This window comes from Electrophorus electricus, chromosome 13, assembly GCF_041902795.1.
Source record: "Electrophorus electricus isolate QZ-2024a chromosome 13, ASM4190279v1, whole genome shotgun sequence".
Lineage (NCBI taxonomy): Eukaryota > Metazoa > Chordata > Actinopteri > Gymnotiformes > Gymnotidae > Electrophorus > Electrophorus electricus.
This window is the reverse complement of record NC_137509.1, coordinates 10,696,203-10,716,086: the sequence shown is the minus strand read 5'-3', so window position 1 is coordinate 10,716,086 and position 19,884 is coordinate 10,696,203. Positions and strand designations below refer to the sequence as shown.

The 19,884-nt window shown below is 42.5% G+C and overlaps 3 protein-coding genes across 6 annotated transcripts; all 3 read left to right on the top strand.

The window, feature by feature from the left end:
- Window positions 1-13: 13 nt before the first annotated feature.
- Window positions 14-5,495, top strand: snx15 (sorting nexin 15). The gene is made up of 8 exons (XM_027013986.3): window positions 14-252; window positions 938-973; window positions 1,368-1,488; window positions 1,654-1,769; window positions 1,861-2,143; window positions 2,565-2,714; window positions 2,808-3,017; window positions 4,990-5,495. Exons 1-8 carry the CDS (start codon window positions 151-153, stop codon window positions 5,100-5,102), a joined length of 1,131 nt encoding a protein of 376 aa, XP_026869787.1. The 5' UTR covers window positions 14-150; the 3' UTR covers window positions 5,103-5,495.
- A 2,669-nt stretch (window positions 5,496-8,164) lies between these two features.
- On the top strand, window positions 8,165-13,058 carry prox3 (prospero homeobox 3). 4 transcript variants are annotated; one of them, XM_081694988.1, is made up of 6 exons: window positions 8,165-8,458; window positions 8,922-8,978; window positions 9,316-10,890; window positions 11,528-11,635; window positions 11,942-12,142; window positions 12,240-13,058. In XM_081694988.1, exons 3-6 carry the CDS (start codon window positions 9,343-9,345, stop codon window positions 12,426-12,428), a joined length of 2,046 nt encoding a protein of 681 aa, XP_081551114.1. In that variant the 5' UTR covers window positions 8,165-8,458; window positions 8,922-8,978; window positions 9,316-9,342; the 3' UTR covers window positions 12,429-13,058. The 4 variants fall into 4 exon arrangements, 3 of the variants coding, with proteins under 3 accessions (XP_081551114.1, XP_026869764.1, XP_081551115.1); XM_081694989.1 differs by lacking the exon at window positions 8,922-8,978 and having other exon boundaries at window positions 8,167-8,458; window positions 9,316-9,384; window positions 9,501-10,890; XM_027013963.3 differs by lacking the exon at window positions 8,922-8,978 and having other exon boundaries at window positions 8,166-8,458.
- A 526-nt stretch (window positions 13,059-13,584) lies between these two features.
- tmem179ba (transmembrane protein 179Ba) lies at window positions 13,585-17,967 on the top strand. Its single transcript, XM_027014023.3, has 5 exons — window positions 13,585-13,743; window positions 14,691-14,881; window positions 15,093-15,230; window positions 15,435-15,513; window positions 16,693-17,967. The coding sequence occupies exons 1-5, from the start codon at window positions 13,630-13,632 to the stop codon at window positions 16,858-16,860; spliced, it is 690 nt and encodes a 229-aa protein (XP_026869824.1). The 5' UTR covers window positions 13,585-13,629; the 3' UTR covers window positions 16,861-17,967.
- The last annotated feature ends 1,917 nt before the right edge of the window (window positions 17,968-19,884 follow it).

Below are 19,884 nucleotides of genomic sequence, written 5' to 3'. Positions count from 1 at the left end.
AACATACGTTATCAATGACGCAAGCAGGAAGTAGCTGTCAAAAAAAATCCATACTCTATCCTCAGATTTAAGAGTTAGCTAGAATTAGCTAGCTAGTTATAGCAAATTTATTTTGCTGCTTGTAGAACATATTTATTTAAAGCTTTTGTGATGTCTAGAAAGACTAAGAAAGAGGAATACTATCGCTTCTTCACAGTTACAGATCCACGCACACACGAGAAAGGACATACGGAATATAAAGTAACGGCAAGGGTTAGTAGCAAGCAAGAATGTTTTGATGGGAAAAGTTTAGATACCTTAGGTAGCTACCTATCAAAATAGGTATTTAATGTTAGCTGAATGTCTGTATATAATCTTACGCATTTGTAATTTAAAATGTCATAACAGTGATTATTTTCGGACAGACCGATTCATTGCAATTTCACCTTATCATTTGGTGTTCCTAAAAATTTAGCTAGTGTTACTTGTTTTACCTTATCAGTTTTATCTGACCTACCCACTGACTTAGAGTAGACGTTTTATAGCTTCCTGTGTTTGCATCAATGGTTGCGCGTATTCACTGACACACTATAGCTAAAGAAACATAATATCATCGTTGGCGTGTCCTCCGCGCCCTCGTAGGGTTTAGCAATGAGCTATTGTTCGCTGGTTGGCTCAACAAATCTCGTGACTACCTCTTTGTGCTCGTTGGGTTGGGTTTACCGCACACTTCCTGCCACAATGCTAAAATATTAGATAAGATTAGATGGCGATCTTGAATGTACCTTGTCCTCGGTTCTATTATGTACAGACCAATTGCACAAGACTCATAATAAACATTTTCCATCTGCGTACAGTTATATACTGAAATATACAGTAACAATACCCCCTTTCCAATTATATATTTCTGTAATAGTATGTACTCTTCCCACTCTCATTTTCCCTTCCCTCCCACCAGTTTGTGTCAAAGAAGCGACCAGAGGACGTGAAAGAGGTGGGTAGTGAATCTGTCCAGTTACCTGGAAACTGAATGTTAATCAGTGATACTGTTTCCTCTTATGTTGGGTGGTAGATTTTAGATGTGCCCATGATAACAAATGCCACAAATCTGTGTTGCTGTAAACAAAGATGTTATAATAACTGAGATGTGATGACCTGACTTTTGTGGACAAAATTAAGGTGTTTCACAAAACGGTATTTGTAAATGTAAATTGAACTTAAGCATTCCTAAAACACCAATGTAAAGATTCGGTGACATTGGGAGATTTGAAACAACGGTGTCTTGCTAAGAGACCGTTGTTACCTTGTTACCTAAAGTGACTCAATACCGACACCTTGACACCGCTCAAACCGCTCCAGAGTGAGTGTGGTGTGGTGGGGATTGACAGGTGGTGGTATGGAGAAGGTATTCAGAACTGAAGAAGCTGCATGGAGAGCTGTCTTACACTCACAGGAACCTCTTCAGAAGACAAGAGGAGTTTCCTTCTTTTCCTCGGGCACAAGTGTTTGGTAAGACCAAAACACAATGTCAGCTGGAGGAGAGTACTGGGACAGAGGCATTGAGGCAGCAATATATGATGTGCTGAAGTCCACACTGCAATCTTTTGAGATATCTCTTGTCTTTCTTTTTTTCTTTTTTTCCATCCACATGACCTGTTTGTATTTCTCTCTCAGGTCGGTTTGATGAGGTGGTGATTGAAGAGAGGAGGAAGGCCGCTGAAGTCATGCTTCTCTTTACTATAAACATCCCAGCGCTGTACAACAGCCCTCAGCTCAAAGATTTCTTTAGGGTCAGATGTTCATGCATACTCATGCACACACATGTGCACACATATGCACTTCTCTCTGCCATACTCCTTCTCGGTCTTTAATTTGTTTCAGGGAGGAGAGGTGATAAGGCCATTAGATCCATCTTCTGTCTCTTCTTCCACTTCACTACCCCCGCCTCTTATTCCTTTACCCATGGGGGCCAGTGGACTGGGAGCAGAGGAGGAGGCAGGGAGGGAGGCCCCCATCCAGGCCCAGGAATTGGAGTCTGCCCTGGGAGAACAAGGGTTAGGCGAGCCTGAGGTGGCAGTTGAGGCCTTTAGTGACATGGAGGGCAGCCCAGTTCAAGAGACAGAGAAAGAGGAAGAGGATATCAGCATAGACCAACCCAGCACAGGTGCTGTTAATTTTCTAGTTTATTTAGACTACTTCAAGAATTAAAATCTGGCAACCAGCAGCCTGAAACTGTACCCAAACAAGTCTTTATCTGGGCAGCGTTATGTGTTCTGTGTTCCCTGTAAGCTGTTGTACTGGAACGTGACTTACCACCTGAAGTGGGCCATTTCTCAGGAAGATTAAAAATATCTTAATATGTGAGGAAGAAAAACAAATAGTTGAATGCAGCTTGACATAAGACATCGAAACTCATTGCAACTTTTTGTTTGATTCCTTAAATCTGTCTTAAGTAGGTTAGCAAACTTTTGCACAGTTAAGAACTTGTAGACTAGTTAGTTCAAGGCAGTCCGTTATAGAAACTTGTTATAATACTGCATTAATTGACTTGTGCATTTTGTGCCATTATCTCGTTTATACTGTAGTTGCTTGCGCTGAACCTCCCGATTCTCCAATAAACCAATCAGAGGAGTTTGATTCGCTCTTTGACTGCATATTGGAAGAGCATGCAGATGTGGTTCTGCCCCCGCTCTCAGGCAAAGACCTAGCCATGTTTGACCCCTGCGCTAAAGAAGGTCTTTACGCACCCCTCAACCCCACTCCTCCCACCCTTCGTTGTCGCCAATCTGTCATTTTTGGCTGCTTATTCTTTTCATTCTGTCTTTCAGATCAACCCTGTGGCTCTCCTGACCATTCTGAGCTCCTGTCCCTTGCACTGACCAATCCAGATGGCCCTGGCTGTGAAGGGGAGGTGGGCTATATGGCCCAGGCAACCAGTGAGCTGCATGTAGCCCTGGAAAGAGAGAAAGAGGGAGAGTACAGTGCAGCAATATCAAGATACAGAACAGCAGTGGACATCCTCATGAATGGAGTGAAGGGTGAGGAAGGAGCAAAGAGGCGATTTTTGTTGCTCTTATGCTGAGGGCAATATTGCAAAGTGTAATTCCTGAGCAAACGTTTCCTGCTCAGTGTAGAGTCAGATTGGGAGGGTGGAGGAGATGGGGTGTTCCAAGAGGTAATCGGCAAGGAAGCCCCTTATCCCGGGACAGTCCACAAGTCTTCTAGACATGAGCAGCCGGATGACAAATCTGTAACATTACATCTAATTTAAACAATATAATAACATTAATAACAATGAAAACAGTATAGTTGGGAGAAATGAGGCATTGTCATCCAGTCTGCATCATCCTGGGGATGCTCTGCCTTGAATTATAACACTAGTAGAGTCCAAAAATGGTAAAACAAACAAAAGAATGCAAGACAATCCGACATCTCTCTCGAATTAATCTGTTGACACACTGATAAACTCAGTGAGGCTCAGCACCTCACAAGTCCAGAGAAAAGGAGGAAAATGGGTCTCTTCTGTGAATCCAAAGTGAATTTTATTTTTATGTCCCAGCAAATTCCTACAGGAAAATGCTATGAGTTCTATGCATTACATACTTTTGCATTGGTGGAATCTTTAATCTTTAAATTTTCGCAGATGTTTTCTTGATAGTTACTTTTATTTCAAAATGCTATAACGGCCAAAAAATCTGTGGAAGTAGGTTCAGGTCCTGCTCATGTACACACACACTCACACACACACTCACACACACACTCACACTCACACACACACACACACACACACACGCTCACAGTCACACACACGTACACACACTCACACAGACTCACAGATATATATTCATCTAGTCTGTTGTCAAAATCCCATTGTGACATTGATTAATTTTCATATTTCTAGTTCTATTTCAGGGACAAAAAGATAAGTACGGTTCAGACATTTAGTTCAGATATCATCTGAGACATTTAATTTCCAAAGTTAAAACCTGAATTTGAAGACATTTTGCGTTTGTATATGTAAACTTAAATTCTAATAAATTTTGCACTGTTTCACAGATTATCCCATTTGACAGATTATCCCATTTGACCGATTATCCTATTTGACTGTATACTCTGCTACTTGTATTATGATATAACTAGCTTTCCAGAACCACAGCATGGCAGTCTAACCTGCAGCAAGAGCTGTTCCTCTGTCTCTGACATGCAAGTCTGACATGCAGTGGGGATGGTGTGCAGCTGCACTGCCTGTTGAATCTTCTATACACTTGACAGGCTTCACAGTGTGTAAGTTAGTTAGCGGTTGCTGAAGCTGTTATTGATATTTCCTGTCCAGGGAAACATCTTCCATTGCAACACAATAATTCTGATGATGGTGCAACACCTGTTACCATGACCCATAGCATAATCTCCTTGTCTGTACCTTGACCATCTCTGATTAAATGTTTTCAATCTAATCGTATTAAGCCATATTGTATGAAGAGCATGAATGTGCAGCTTGCACGAACACACTTTTGTATGACTAGAGCTGTTTATGTAGGCCATTTTGCAATAGTTTTGTAAAGATACAAGCGTTTGATGACTCTGAAGTGGTCTTGTAAATGGACTATATAAAAGGTATACGAAATCAGAGACTCTAAGAAAGTACCTGCATAAATCCCACTGTAACGGAATTTGCTCAGAAGAATGCAAATAATCAAAGCGGCCCCGCCCCCTTGTGATGACCCCTGCTCACTGCGCTTGTGGGGGAGAGTGGCATTTATAGTGTATGAACTGGGATTTTTGTTTATTATCCATCATTTGGGGTTTTTACGAAATAGTGAAAAAGGAAAAGCACAACACTTCGTCCCCCCCGCCCCCCCCCCCCCCCCCCAAAAAAATGCGGAACTAGAAAAGCTGTGAAAGTGCAGAAGTGCCGTATTGTTCATCTTTAGAAATGACCCAGACATTTTTGGTTTTGTTGCTGTGAGGACGATGAATGTTAATATGATAACCCCTTCTGGTTGCCTGTAGGAGAAGCAGATCCCCAGAAAAGAGAAGCAGTGAAGAGGAGGATAGCTGAGTGCCTCGAGCACGCAGAGAGACTGCTGTCTGTAGAGACTCCCACTTGCCAGGACAACAGCTAGAGCATACATGCCCCTTTATATTACTGAATAGTGCCACTTCCACGGTCACAGAAAAACACAAACACATACGTTCATGCGCACACACTCAAACTCTTTACTCACACAGTTACCTACCAGCATACAGTATGGGCCCAGTATTTTAACACTATGTATTTGTGGCTGTAGCACTGGAAATACCTATATTTGATAGAAGCTATTAAAATAAACGGACACTTGAATCTTTCCAGCCTTAAAAACCTTCTTCTGAGATTATTTCAAAGTACATTCTCTTTTTTTTTTCTAATCAATGGCAGTGTTTTTATTTAAAATAGTAGCTGTTAATGGTAGTGCATTGTTTTTGTGTTTAATCTGCCTTTTTTTTTTTTTTAAATTAAAAATAAATGTTTAAAAATGCGTTGAGCTGCTTCAGGTGTAATTGCTATAAACTGCCACCAGGTGGTCTGACGTCTAAGCTATTTCAGAGATAAAGACATTGAGGTTGGATACGTCCAAAACTGTTACATACTTTGTTGACCTGCATTGAATTTCATGTCTGAAAAAGTGGGGAAAAAAGTAAGTGTGAATACAAGGAAAAAGATAATAGAGCAAAAAACAAAAGCATGATTAGAGGATGAGTGGGATCATCTCTTTATTGTCAGAGGATGGAAAATCCCCCTTTATGTTTTTCATCCTTGTTCTGATAATCTCTTCATGTCTCTCCCATCTCACTGTTTATGTATGTGTGTGTGTGTGTGTGTGTGTTATATATATATATATATATATATATATATATATATATATATATATATATATATATATATATATATATATATATATATGTATGTATGTATCTGTCTGTCTGTTTCTCATATGTTTGCAGGTTTCGTGAGAGTGGTGAGATGTGGAATAGAATGGAAAGAGGTTATTGCACCTGTGTGTGTGTGTGTGTGTGTGTGTGTGTGTGTGTGTGTGTGTGTGTGTGTTTAGAGAGATGGATGAAGAGACAAAGAGGGAAAATGGGGAGGTGGAGTGTGTTTTGGCATTAGCATGCTGAGAGTGTCAGCACTCGATGTGCCTCTCTCCCCCTCTCCATCCTGCTCTCATCCCTCGTTTTCTCTCTCTCGCTCTCTCTCGCTCCCATCTCTCTCTCCTCAGTGTCCATGGCAATTATGCCATCAAAACACTCCAGCCAAAGAGGATAATTGCATCCTGAGTGCTGGGGGAGAGTGAGCAGGAGAGTGAGTGAGAGTGTGTGTGACTGTGTGTGTGTTTGTATAAAAGAGAGAGTGATTCAATAAGTTAGCATATGTGTGTGTTAGAGAGAGAGAGTGAGAGCTAGAGAGTACCACAGTACTTTACAGTAAGTAAGGTTCTAGACAACATTGTAGGAGTCATTTTGGTCAAAGATCAAAGAATCAGTTTGCTCTGCTAAGTGGACTAAAACTCCATTAAACTCCCTCCCATCTCTCTCTCACCCCCCCTCGTTGTTTCTTTCTTTCTTTCTCGTTCTCTCTCTCTCTTTCACACACACACACACACACACACACACACACACACACACACACACACACACACACACTTTTGTATAGGCTTCCATAAAGTATGTTTCTCTCTACTCTGCTTCTGATCTAGTTCCTATAGATGGATGATGGATCACATGTATGCATCCTCTTTTACTGTCCTCTTCCTCTACATTCCAAATCCTCTTTTTCTGTCCTTATTACCTCTCACTCACTACCCCTCCCTCTGTCACCTTGCCCAAGGCTTTGTGGGTGAGTGCGCGTGCACACACACACACACACACACACACACACATAAATTTTCCCTCAGAGGGAATCAATAGGCAAACACTTTGTCTGTCCATCGACTCTCTCTCTCTCTCTCTGTGCTTGCCTGCCTGAGTCTCTTTCTCTCTTTTTCTCTCTCTAGCTCTCTCTGCCTCTGCCTGTATGCCTTTTTTTTTCATTCCAGGCACGTTTGAAGTCATATTGCAATATGTTTGATCATGACTCTTTTAAATTAAGCATTTTGATTACGTCTCCTACTGTTTGAGAGGACTGAGAGTTAGGTGGCATTTTTAAAATGCTGTGCACAAATGGCCATAACCCAGCTGCATGTTTTTCACTGCTCTTTGTTCAAATGACTCATAAATTTTAACAGGGAAGCTGTCAGTCATTTGGCTCCAGTTCAAAGGATTCTGTTTCCTGTGTGCAGTTGTCACAATTCAGTGGCATAGCCAGTGTTCAGCCAAACTCACGAGGGCTTATACATGGCTTGCAGTGCAATTGGATCCTTTTGTAAGAGAAGGAATCTAACTACCGTTAGATTTGAGTCCTTCGCTTCCTGAATATTCATAGGCCACCATACACAGATAGATTAGCTTATTTTATTTAGTGTTACCTTTTGTTATATTGCCTACATGAGTGTACTGTGCTGTGTCATTTTCTATTTCTGTCTAACCTTTGCTCCAGTATTTTTTTATACCTATTCAAATGTTTTTGTTTACTCAGATCTCTAGCTGCCAGCTCTCTTTATTAAAAAGGCTTTGTGTCACATTTCTTGTTTCCATAACAACAGTGGCCACTGATTATTGTGGGCTGGTTGGTTGGTGGAGAACTGCTCTGAAGTGGGAAAGGGAGTGTGATCTGACAATAAAAATGAGTAAGGGGCACTAGAGAGACACGGGGTACTTTTAAATTGTAAGATGAAGAGGTTTTCCCCGACTGACACAGAAATGTCCCAATAAGGCGAGTCCCTCTCTGTTGGCTAATGCCAGCTTCATGACATTTTGAGGCCTGTAAAACTATGGGGTGTTATAAACATTTTAGATGTGGGATTGAATTGTGAAAAAGAAAACATTAAAACTTGACCAGTCTCCCCATAAAAGCTTTCAAAAGAGTGGGCTTCGGTAATGATATAACACTTTGGTGGCCAGTGAAATACTCTGGACTAACTGGATTAACCGTCGGATCAAACGGTTTTTGATTGGTGGAGGTCGTTTGCCGGAAAGCTACCCCACGTGGAGAGACAGAGACACTCTCTCTCTCTCTCTCTCTCTCTCTCTCTCTCTCTCTCTCTCTCTCTGTGCGTGTGTGTGTGTGGAGGAGGACTGAAGGGAGCACACAAACTGACGGACATCCCTCCCTCGCACCTCAACGCCCACTGGACAATTACAACGCGATAGTGCGCTACGTTGGGAGATAGACAGCGCTAGACAGGAGGAATCGCAATAACAGGAAACTCGGTAGCACTTTGCGTGTTGTGCTTTCGATGACCACTGGGCACAGGTCGACCATACGCTTCTTTAGGAACTGAAAATCATCAAGAAATCACAGTTCAAAGTGATCGTTCGGACACGTTTGCAGCCAGACTGTGGTGTAAGTTATTTTTATGTTATTAAAAACCTGACTGCTGTTTAAATACTACATACCAAGTCATTTGTTTGTCCTTCAGAATAGCTTCGTTCGTTTATCTGTTTATCTGCGACATAGGCAGCGCGATGACAGTTTACAAATGTCAGTGCGTCAGTCAGAGGCAGCGGAATTTGGAGTAGCCCAGCGCGATAGCTTGCTCTGGCCAGACCTCAGACCGACAAGGGAACTTAAAAGGAAGACGTCGGCTTTACTTTCCCATTCAATAATGAATGCAAACGCATACAATTTACCCGCAGAATGCTGTCTCCCGTGGTAGTTAAATAGCTATGAAAATACAAAAAAAATAAATAAAATACAATTACAACGTAGTAAATACCTAGTCAATTTATGTACTAAAAATTTATTTTAAAAATATTAGTAAAAGTATTGAGGTGAAAGCTGCTTTTAATGTTAGATCTCTTTCCAGCATTCATCCACCCATCTATCCCCGTAAAGCTGGTCAACCAGTGATCGAAGTTCCGAGGTACCTTTCCCACTGAGCTTTGTAAGGCTTTGAGCCGCGCTTTTAGTTAGTACACTACAGTAATCTCTTTAAAAATATTTACTCTTTCTCACTTTCTCTATGATGGTGTAGAGTTGTGTCTGTGTAGCAGAGAGAGAAAGCACGAGAGAGAGAAGGATGAGGGAAAGTGAGTCAACAGTGTGAATAAACAGTGGATACAGCTGTTCATGAGCTGATAACGCAGGAAAGAGAACGAGAGAAGTGATGCTGACAAAGATAACAGTGAGAGGGCCACACCAATTTTAAACACTGACACAATTGCAGATGAACAAATTTAAGTCATCCTCTCTCAATGCAGAATCCCAGGCTGAGGAGAAGAGGGGTGATGGATTCCTCTTCAGAATCTTTCCAGCAGCAGCCATCACAGGTGTACCCCTTTGACCTGTACCGCAGCCCACGAGAGTCCACCTCCACTGGCATCCACCAACCAGGAGGCAGCCCAGCATCTTACTCCATCCTTTCTCCTCTTCTGCATCCCAACAGTGCCTCCCAGAGGTGGAGTGGATATAGGCAGCGGCAGTGCTTCTTCTCCGAGCTGCCTGTTTGTGCAGAGGTTGGAGGGGAGGACGCAGAGGTGTCGGGGAGGAGGGAGGCAGCAGGAGGAGCCCGAGTCCCGCAGTACCGACTCGCAGAGAGGGGAAGAGGCGTGGCCTCTGAGCCTGGTGACTGGAGCCAGGACCTCATGCGGGTGAAGAGGCTTAGAGTGGACAGCATGGGGAGGAGGGAGGGAGAAATGGGGAGAGACGGCCACAGAGGGAGGGGGAGCATAGCGCCGATGACCAGGGAGGAGCGGAGTGGAGATGAACGGGGGAGGAGGAAGGAGAGCAGGGAGGAGAGGCAGCGGCGACGGCGTGAGTTGAAACTTCAGTTTGAGGAAACCAGAGGACGGCTGCTGGAGCTTCAGCGCAAGGTATGGAGAGCATATGGAGAACAGCAGACAGAGGAAGAGAAGAGAGGAGGAGAAGGAGAGGATGACGGGGCAATAGATGAAGTGGCGGAGATGTTCTCTGAAGGCGAAGGCGATGGTCATCTCACTGGGGAGCTCTCTCCTCCCCTGTGCTCTTCTGCAAAAAAACATGAATGTGCCCTGAACGGGAGTTCTGAAGTGTTTTCTGAAGCCCCGGTGGACCTGGATGTAGAGCTGAATGAAGGAGGCATGTGGCTGGGCTGCAGCCTGGTGCAGGGAGAGTGGGAGAGTGCGGGAGGTGGTGAGAAGTTTGCTCAGGCCCTCAAGAAGGAGCTGGCCAACGTGATGGCTCGGGTCATTGACAGGGTTGTTCGCCTCTATGCTGCGGACCCTGCCCCAGCCCAAGCTGCAGCTCTAGCACAGGAGCCTCCCACCAGCAGGTCACGGGATCCAAACCCAGCCAAGAAGCCAAAGCCTGGAACAGCACCGCATGTTGTGGAACAAGCTGAGGCATTGCCACTGGTCATAAAGAGACCTCAGGACAAGAGGAACCCCCTACCCGAAGACAGACCCAAGAGCACCTTGATCCCTCAGTCCAACCCCAGCTTACCACTCCTCCCCCTCTTACCCCAGCCCCCTCTACCCACACTCATTCCCCCGAGGAACAAGGATCCCTTCCTACCCTCCTGTGCTCCAAACCCTCCTGCCCTCCCTCTGCCACTTCTGCACTACACCATGCAGCAACTCTTCGCTCGATCTCTCTCCACTATGCCTCTCCACAAAGATGGCCTCTCCAATGAACCCTTCATGGAATTTCGCTCTCACAATCTGTCGTTCCCTCCCCTACCTCTGCTGGGCCAGTTAAATCCCCCTCTGGCTGACAGAGGTAGGGATGAGGGGATGAGAGCAGGAGGAGTTGGAGGACTAGATGGAGGAGAGGCAGCTCTCTTTCTTGGCTCTGGGGCAATATCCTTTTTTTAAAAAAAGACAAAGAAAAATAAATGGCAAATTACAGCTTTGAGAGTTGGGAATAAGTTACCTTCATGATGAGCTTATATGTATTAAAAATTAAATTAAATTAAAACATTTATTTTTGTATTAGTGTCTTCTGCGGAGCGTATGCATCTGTTTATTGAAAATATTAACTGATAGTATCAGTACCTCTGCTAACACAGTTACTGATATATTGATAGTTGCATTTAGCATTACCTAAAATATTTCAAGAGAGCATGTTAATATCACAAGAATGGTCTGAAGTGAGATTTTTATATTTTATGTTTCTTGTTTATTATTTTTCAATTTAATGTGAACATGTCTTTTCATGGTTGTCTCTGTTTGGCTCACAGAGGAACAAAATACGAATCATGTATCAAATCAAAATATCAAAACTAAAAGTATTTTTGGCTCAATATTGAAAAAACAACATTGGAATTTCAAAAATGAAAATATTCAGAACTGCAAGTCCACTGCTTGTCAGCAAAGTGGTATTTTTATTGGGTATATTGCTCAAGGTCTAGATTTCTACTTATTTATCCTGTTTTGTGATTGCTCGCATATGTACATTATGCAGGTGTTATAGTCCAATTCCCTTAACTGTCTGAACTCTCAGGAGGGTCTCTCCCCATGTCATTTAAAGAAAGCCAAGCTAATGTTTTTCTACACACGCTACCCCAGCTCCAACACATTAAAGACTTACTTCCCTGATGTCAAGGTGCTCTTTCATCACCATGGGAACATGTATTTACAACACAATAATAGTGACGCAAAACACAATTAGACACAGTTAGATGCAGTAATTACTGCTAGGCATTCACATATATATTTTATACTGCACTAAATACCACAGAAGGTTATTAATCAACTTTTACAGTTCCTGTTGAACTATTTCAATTAACAGCCTTGTTCAGCATGGGAATTGCATTATTATTGCGTATACAGTTTATCCCATTTATGTCATGCTTACTTCATTTGGTATATAATTTGATCTAACTTCTCATCTGCTCTTTCCTCCCCACAGTTCAACCGCTGTGTCACCTCTCAGCTCATTAAGTGGTTTAGTAACTTCCGAGAGTTCTTCTACATTCAGATGGAGCGGTTTGCACGACAGGCTGCTCGTGAAGGCCTGGCTGCCACCCGAGAGAGGGCGCTGCACCTGAGCCGCAACTCCGAGCTCTTCCGCATTCTTAACATGCATTACAACAAGAGCAATGACTACCAGGTGAGCACGCACTCCTGTGTGACGATGTTCTGCAGCGTGTGTGCACGTGTTTGTGTGTGTTGTGCATTAGTGTCTTGTTTTTGGTTTTGTTGACCAGGTTCCTGAAAGGTTTGTGGAGGTGTCTGAGCTGGCTCTAAGGGAGTTCTTTGCAGCCATCCAAAGTGGGCGAGATGCCGACCCCTGCTGGAAAAAGTCCATCTATAAGATCATCTGCAAACTTGACAGCCCTGTTCCTGACAGCTTCCGCCTTCCAGGCTGCCCCATGGACCCACACCGCATGGTTTGAGTGCCAGCAGGGGCAGCCACACGCACACACATCTCATAGCCTAAGGCTTAACACACACACACACACACACAAAACAAGAAGGTCAGTATTGGAATGCACACCCACACATATTGCCTGCAGCTCAGCAGGGGCACACATAAACTGACAAATGCCAACACACGCACACATCTGCTAAAATATTTTACATTCAGTGACTGGAGCCACAGAAAATTAAAATTATTTGGGGAGTGAACAGTATTTACATGTATATACATTTTGAAGGCATTTGTTTGATGCCTTCCAAATTTAAGAGAATGAAATGCGTGGCAAAAACTAAGCAGTGAATGGCCTTGAATTATAACTAGGTCACTCAATAGATGTTAAAATGTTAATGATTTGTTTCACAGATATGAACATTATTTGGAGATATTTAAAAAGGTTTTCTATTTACTTGCTGAAACCTTATTTACGTGTATTTATCAAGGAAATTAGTCGGTTAAAAACGTTGGGCCTATATGTGGTCTTTCATTGTAATTTTATATTGTTATTTGTCATGCTAGTTGAATATGTGTTGAATTCCAAAGGCATTAAGTCAAAAATGTGAATTTCTATGTGATCGTACTACCCATAATTAAATGAATGTTCAAGCAATTACAGTAGCAGCGTTTTATTAGACAAGTACTTCCGCGCAGAGAACACCGACCCGGGAGGGGCACTCAGCGGTGTAAGACGTGGGGGGCTCATTCAACCCTGAGACTGTCTAAACGCCTATCAGGCATCACGAACCATGGTGCACTGGAATAGTAACTCCATTCTGGCATTCTGCCCTGTATTTTTGGGAGCAGTTTATGCACGTTCTTGTTTACCAGATAATATCACAGACTGTAGTTTTCGTAGACTTCTTGACTGAATTATACCGAATAGCCTAAATCATCTAGGGTCTAATTTAAGCGCTGTTTTATCAGTATTTTTAATTTAAACAATCAGTAGCCAGATCGAGATAGGTAATGTGAAGGCTGATACTAAATAAGTTAAATTATAATCATAACCTTTTATAAATGCGTGAAATCAAATATCGAAACGCTTGAGTATTTGTAAGACTAATCGATTAGCACTTTTTTTTGACTACGTTTGCATGTGCGTTTTGTGCACATCCTCTCCACAAGCCTACTGCGCTGCCCATTGACGCGGATGCAGTAAAGTAGTAGATGTGCGCGCTCACATGACCTCATGTCCCACGATGGCGCTTCTGTGGTTGCTGCTCTTGGAGCTGGCGTTGTATTGCTGTTGTTTTATTTGCGGAATTGTCACTGCTGCTTCAGTTACAGTCTCCCAGGTAATCGTAAAAATATGCCATGTTCACATTTTCGGGTAAAAGATCTGTGGTTGTATGTTACTTTCTTACACGCGACACTTTTGTTAAAGTAGCCAAACAAGATGAGCCTAAACTCTCTTGCCTGTATAACGGACAACATAGAAGTGTTTCGACCATACTGAAAATAGTTCTGCATTAACCCAGAACGCGTAGGTTAGGCTAAAGAGAGAGTCGTTTTTAATCTTTACATTTTTTCGATAAACCTTTGGACCGTCAGTTATTACTATAGAGTTTGTTCATGTAGCCGGCCTGTGTTAAAAAATTAATTTTATCGCATGTCGATTTTAACGCGGTATAGTACAGAGACAGACAAATTTGTACTTTAGTATCATTTTACTATACAAAAAAGTTCAAGCATGCGACGTGTCATATGACTAGTGGGAGCGTTAGCAATGTGTTGCGTATTATTACTAAAACCAAGACGATTATGTGATACAGAGGCCATGGCCGTTTTTCTGCGTAATTGAATAAATGGAAAGTGTACACTGCGAATAATCCGAATTTGTAAAGAAAGTTTGAAGCAAGGCTGATGAGCTACATCGAACTGCGTCGCCATCCCTTCCGTATTTTCACTAGTCTCCGCGTTCACTTTTATCATGTGACCAACTGTCTCTTGGTTCTATTTAGTAATTGGCCAGATAGATTAAAGAGAAGACTAGAGAAGTGAGAGAGAAATGGAGCGTGTAGGTTTAAGGTTTCACCTCGCCAATAATGGGGAATCCCGCCTCTGGGACGTGTCTTTGTGTAATGTTACATGACTGAATTTTCTAAGCAACATGGCAGTTTACTGAGAGGTAGATTAAATGCATCACTGGACATGATGCCCAAGTCATGCAGTAGTAATAAACCACCTCTTTGCTTGCTTGACTCTCTCTCTCTCTCTCTCTCTCTCTCTCACATGCATGCAGGGTGACTTTATAGGGAAGTGTATGCTGTATGGCTCAGTGACCTTGAACAGCTCAGCCTTCAGTGTAAGCTCGTCGAGTTCTCCCTCTCTGTGTTACTTTGTATCAGCCATCTCTGTGTGTGTGGCGATCTTCTGCTTCTCCACCACTCTCTACTGGGTCTACATGTACTGTATCGATGGAGAGCTCAAAAGGTCAGAGGATAATTCACTTTGCAGTCGGGGATAATTCTGAATTGTTAAAACATTCAGAGTATTAGCCACGCTTAATTTTAAGAGCATTTCAACTGATGCACGTCTTGTGAAATCTTTCCTCAGTGTTTTAATCTGTGGATGCTAACATGCTTGTGGTGTAAGGTAAAGATTTAATTGTGACTCATCATATGATCATCTCTTTCACTTTAAGAGAGCGAGTATGGATGAACATATCTTTGGGTGTATGCACAGTCTTCCTCTTTTTCCTCTTGGTAACGGGTTGCATCTTGAAAATGGGCCTAGACAGACTGTGTGACTCAGTGTTCCAAAATGTGTGGAACATAACCAGGTGAGGAAAAAAAGCCACCTGAATTGTTGATGGCTGTAGCCAGAAGGCACAGACTGACTCAAATTGTTGGTGCTTTAAGAGACATAAAGCCAATACCTAATGAGTATTGAGTACATTCCCTCATGTGATGCATACCTGAACATGAATGGAACCTACTGCTTGCTGAGTCTAACAGTTATTGTGTTATTGTTTGTGTGTTTGCAGATGTGAAGACGCACAGAGCAAATCATGGAAAAGCCCAATGACAGGGAACCGCTTCTTCTACAAACTGCACAGTGCTGAAGTATATAACCATACCTCTCATTCTGTAACTGTCTGAGCCTGTCCTCTGTTATTACGCTTACTACCCTCCTTTTGTCTGTAATCTCCATTTTTTAAAAATTGCATGGTAAGAATGCTGAACACTGAAATTAGACTTGACTGAAACCAATCTGTGCATTTAATTATTCCCATAATGTGTTAACCATATTGTGAAGTGCCTTAGAGAAATTTGAGACATTGATTTAAGTGTAGATTTTTGTTTGTTTGTTTTTTTAAATCAGTTTTGTTTAGATTAACTATTCAGTAATTTCGTTAACCACAATTCCAGGTTATGTAAAATAAGCCTGAAATTGATGACTGTGTGTAAGGGCATGTTGTGAGGTTGCTTTGTGTGGGTGTGCGTGTGTGTGGGTTTGTTGTGAGGTTGGTGGGTGTGGGTTTGTGTAAGCGTGGTTCTTTGAGGTTTCTCTGGGAGTGTTTTTGTATAAGCAGGCAGAAAAAAAATCCCTGATGAGTCAGTAACGTCTGCAGCAGTTATCTTCTTTGCCAGCTCTGCGAAGGGTTGTAACGTACTGTGAGTAGACCTAGCTTGTGAATAAAGTATCCCAGCAGCCAGGAGAGAATATAACACGGTCTTCACACAACTATGTGTGGTACTACAAGTTATTTCTGTCTGAAATGGTGTTGCCAGATCAATTTGAAGCCACTGTATGAAACAATTTGGCCTGAAGGGGATGAGTGTTTGTTTGATTTAATTGATTCAGTCCTTTTACCTTTACATTAGGATTTCAAGATGGGGTCAGAGGTCTATGTTGTGATGGCCCTAGTCAAACCTAGTGCCTGGTTTTGGTGCATGAGTACTGCACAGTTTAGTATTTTCCTCATTCCTAAGAACCTGTTTCATCTCATAAAGGGCTTCTTAAGTAGCTCATTATTCTGTTAGGAGGAAAATCACACCGACAGAGCTATGCTATGGGAATAGGACTGAGAAACAGTCATGTCTCTTACAGACTGGTCAGACTCAGCAGTAGTCAAAATGCTTTTCACACCAGTCTGAGAAAAGCCTTACTGTTCATTTGACTTCCTTTCCTGCACATTCTGTCACCCTCTCGCTGTCTGTTCTGAGGTCTGATTTAACTGAAAAAACATTTTCATGTAAAGTAGCTTTGTCTTTCTCTCCCTCTCTTGCTCTCCTGTTCAGATTGCAGTGTGGGTGAATTTCTTCGGGTGGATGATCATAGCAGTTCTGGTGGTGGTCCAGCGTAGGTGGGGCTCAGACACCCGATCACGCCTAGAGGACCCGGGAGCCAGCCCTGCTGAAACGGAACCCTTCCTCAAACAACCAGAATGGCCTCAAAGAACTCACTGAATGCCATGAGATGTGTACACACACACACAGAATAGATACACACACAAGACTCACTCACAGAAACTGACGAACACAGACACGCAGATGCTAACTGAGGAGATGGGGTTTTTGGCTGTACCGGTCAGTGGTTTTGGTTATGCTCACTAGCAGTATCAAGGCTTTGTTGCCATGGCTACTGATCTGCCATTGGCAACAGTAGCTTGGCAGTTAAGAGTATGCTTGCCAGATTGGTCTCTCTGACCTATTCTGATTTATATACTGTTTAAGTAGCTTAGATTTTGACTTGGATTTTTGACTAGATTGTCCAATATGTAAGCCTAAGTGTTTGTGAATCCTGCGTTCAGGAGACCACTGTCTCGTGTCTCTGACAGATGTTAGTTAATGTTTAATGGCCATTAATCTTTGGTCATAATACCAAATAAAACCATTAGCTACACAGAAATAAGTGCCACAAGATGCAGCTTATGTTTTGTTAAGATTACTTTCCTGTATTATTACTTTTAACGTCCATTGTCTTTGCGTGTTTGCACATTAGCGCCTCCTGCTGACTATTTGCGTCCGTATTTGTCACTGTTATTTATTTCGCTTTCCTCTAGTGCTATTTTTCAGCTGAGTGTTCTTCTTTCTACAAAACATGCAAACTTGGTTGTTAATGTCTTTGTCGTTAAAACATTGGGGGGGGTGCACGGATGTCCAGTTTGGAATGGCGTTTTGAATATGATTTTCTAGCACACACAAGCAGAGAGAGAGAGAGAGAGAGAGAGAGAGGTGCGTGCGTGCGCAGGCTTGGGTTGACAGGGACATAAATCTATCCATAGGGCCATGATAAGACCTGTTCGGTGTGGGCTGTGTGCCAAAACCATGCTGCTGTCACAGCTCTAAAGTATTCAAAGACACATTGTCCTTCCCACTGTCCCCACACACAAAGATGAGCAGTGCTTCTGTCAACTTTAAACAAGATTCTGCTTCCTCAATATGTATGGTAGTTTCTGATCTTTTTTCACCTTTCAGATGTAAGCATTAACTACACTGCATTTGAGGAGAAAATGATAGATATTATTAAAGTTCTTTCTGCACTGATTTTAATAAATGGATGTCAAAACTTCATTATAGCCAGTATATTTGTTTGGTGTATTTGTCTGAGAGTCAGAGCAGTTGTTCATTTGATCTAATTTATACTGGGATTTGCATAGCTCCTTTGAATATGTAACATATGTAATATGGATACATCTGAAGAATTTTTTTAGTGTGTTATTAGCTAGTTGGGTTTCTGCATGTTTGCAAGTGTGCTGTTGAATTACGCTGCCTGCTGAAGCTGAATTTCTGAATAGATGCATTGGCAGGTTCCATCCACGCTGAAGGACGCAAATGATGACTTCCACCCACCTAGACTAGAAAATAAACAAAAGCACTGACAATAATTTTGGCATATAAGCTGCACATCACATGCTTGCTTCAGCATCTGGCTGTGCAGTCTGCTGTGAGCATGCTGTGGGTATGCTTAACCAAGAAGGACGCGTGCACTGCGGTAAACTTCAGTGGTAATCAACAGACCAGGACAATAATGTTCTGTAATTAAGGGGTTAAATTTTACTCTCTTTGTAATAGGTCAAACTACATTATGGTTAATATAGATATCAAATGCCATCACTGATCCAGAGAGTATTATCTTATTAAATATTTCATTAATTTGAATGTATCTGATACAGTGTAATACCTTCTAACTATGAATGCCTTCTAAATTCTAACTGGGCCTTAACTAAATCCTGAATCAGTCAGTGGGAGTTAATGTTGCACAACTGTTAAATCTGACAAGGATGACTCGGAGTGTGTTTATAATATATTCTGGTCAAATATATGTGACAGAATTGCTCTGTATCTTTTTCCTCTGATTTCTCTCATTATTTGAAGTTCACCTCTGCGTGCTGTCAGGGCAGAGTACCATTTGGACGGTAACCACGTTCACTTTTGTGCCACCTCACGTCTCTCTGCCTTCTCGCAGCTCGGCCAGGTCGCAGCGGCGCTCGCGGCAGTGCGCCTGCGCGCCTGCTGCGGCTGTCTGCAGCGACCCCGCGCTGCATGTCGCCGCGTTGGCCGTCTGAGCATCTGCGCCGCACCGGTCATCGACTACGGCGCGAGAGACAGGGGCGGAGGTGATGGCGACATAAATTGATTAGAGAGAAACGGAAATTAAAATCGTAATGGGGGATTAAATCGCACATTCAAATTCTGTTTCGGGGCGGGGGTGGGGTGAGTATTGAGAAAGGTCGTTACGAGTCAGAAATTCCGAGCAAAGCACTACATGGTTACTGTTAAAATATAATATGGCCTATAGAACTTAATTGATGCCGGGGAGACTTAATAGTAATAATGTATTTGTAGTTTAAAATATCTGGCGTTGCTGAATACCCTGTAGATTATATATAGCCTGCAGTATTATTGAAATGAGCTGAAACTGAAGCGAGACAAAGACTTGAGAAAAGCAGGATGGAGTGAACATAATGAACGGAAAAGGGGAAGGCTATAGGAATACTCTTTTTATTATTTAATTTAGTTCAGATCAGGTTTGTTTGGCCTAGGCTCTAACTGTTCTTCAGTCTTGTGTCGAGAACAATTGAGTCAATCCGTTTAAAGCTTTTAGGTAGTCACCGAACCAACCGACAGTGGCACTGTTGCTCGACACAGCTTCCGGGTGCGGAGTGAAAACGTGCCATGACACATTTATATGTTGTCGCTGAGTCATGTATCTCGAAAGGGCCACCGAGGTTTTACTACCAAATGATTGGTCGCAAAATGAAACACGACAAACCGGCACGGACAACAGCAAAAAAATTCAAAGCAACAGCACGTAGCTCGATCAGTGGGCAGAAATTAGTGAATCTTAGTGTAACATGATCTCCTCTCTCCCATCTAACGGGACTTAATTCAAGCCGCAGCAGCAAAAATATTCCCTAGAACGTATTCAGAATGTATTCCGCAACGTTTTGCTCGGTCTTAGTTATTCTGTGCACCGTTTCTTTGTCA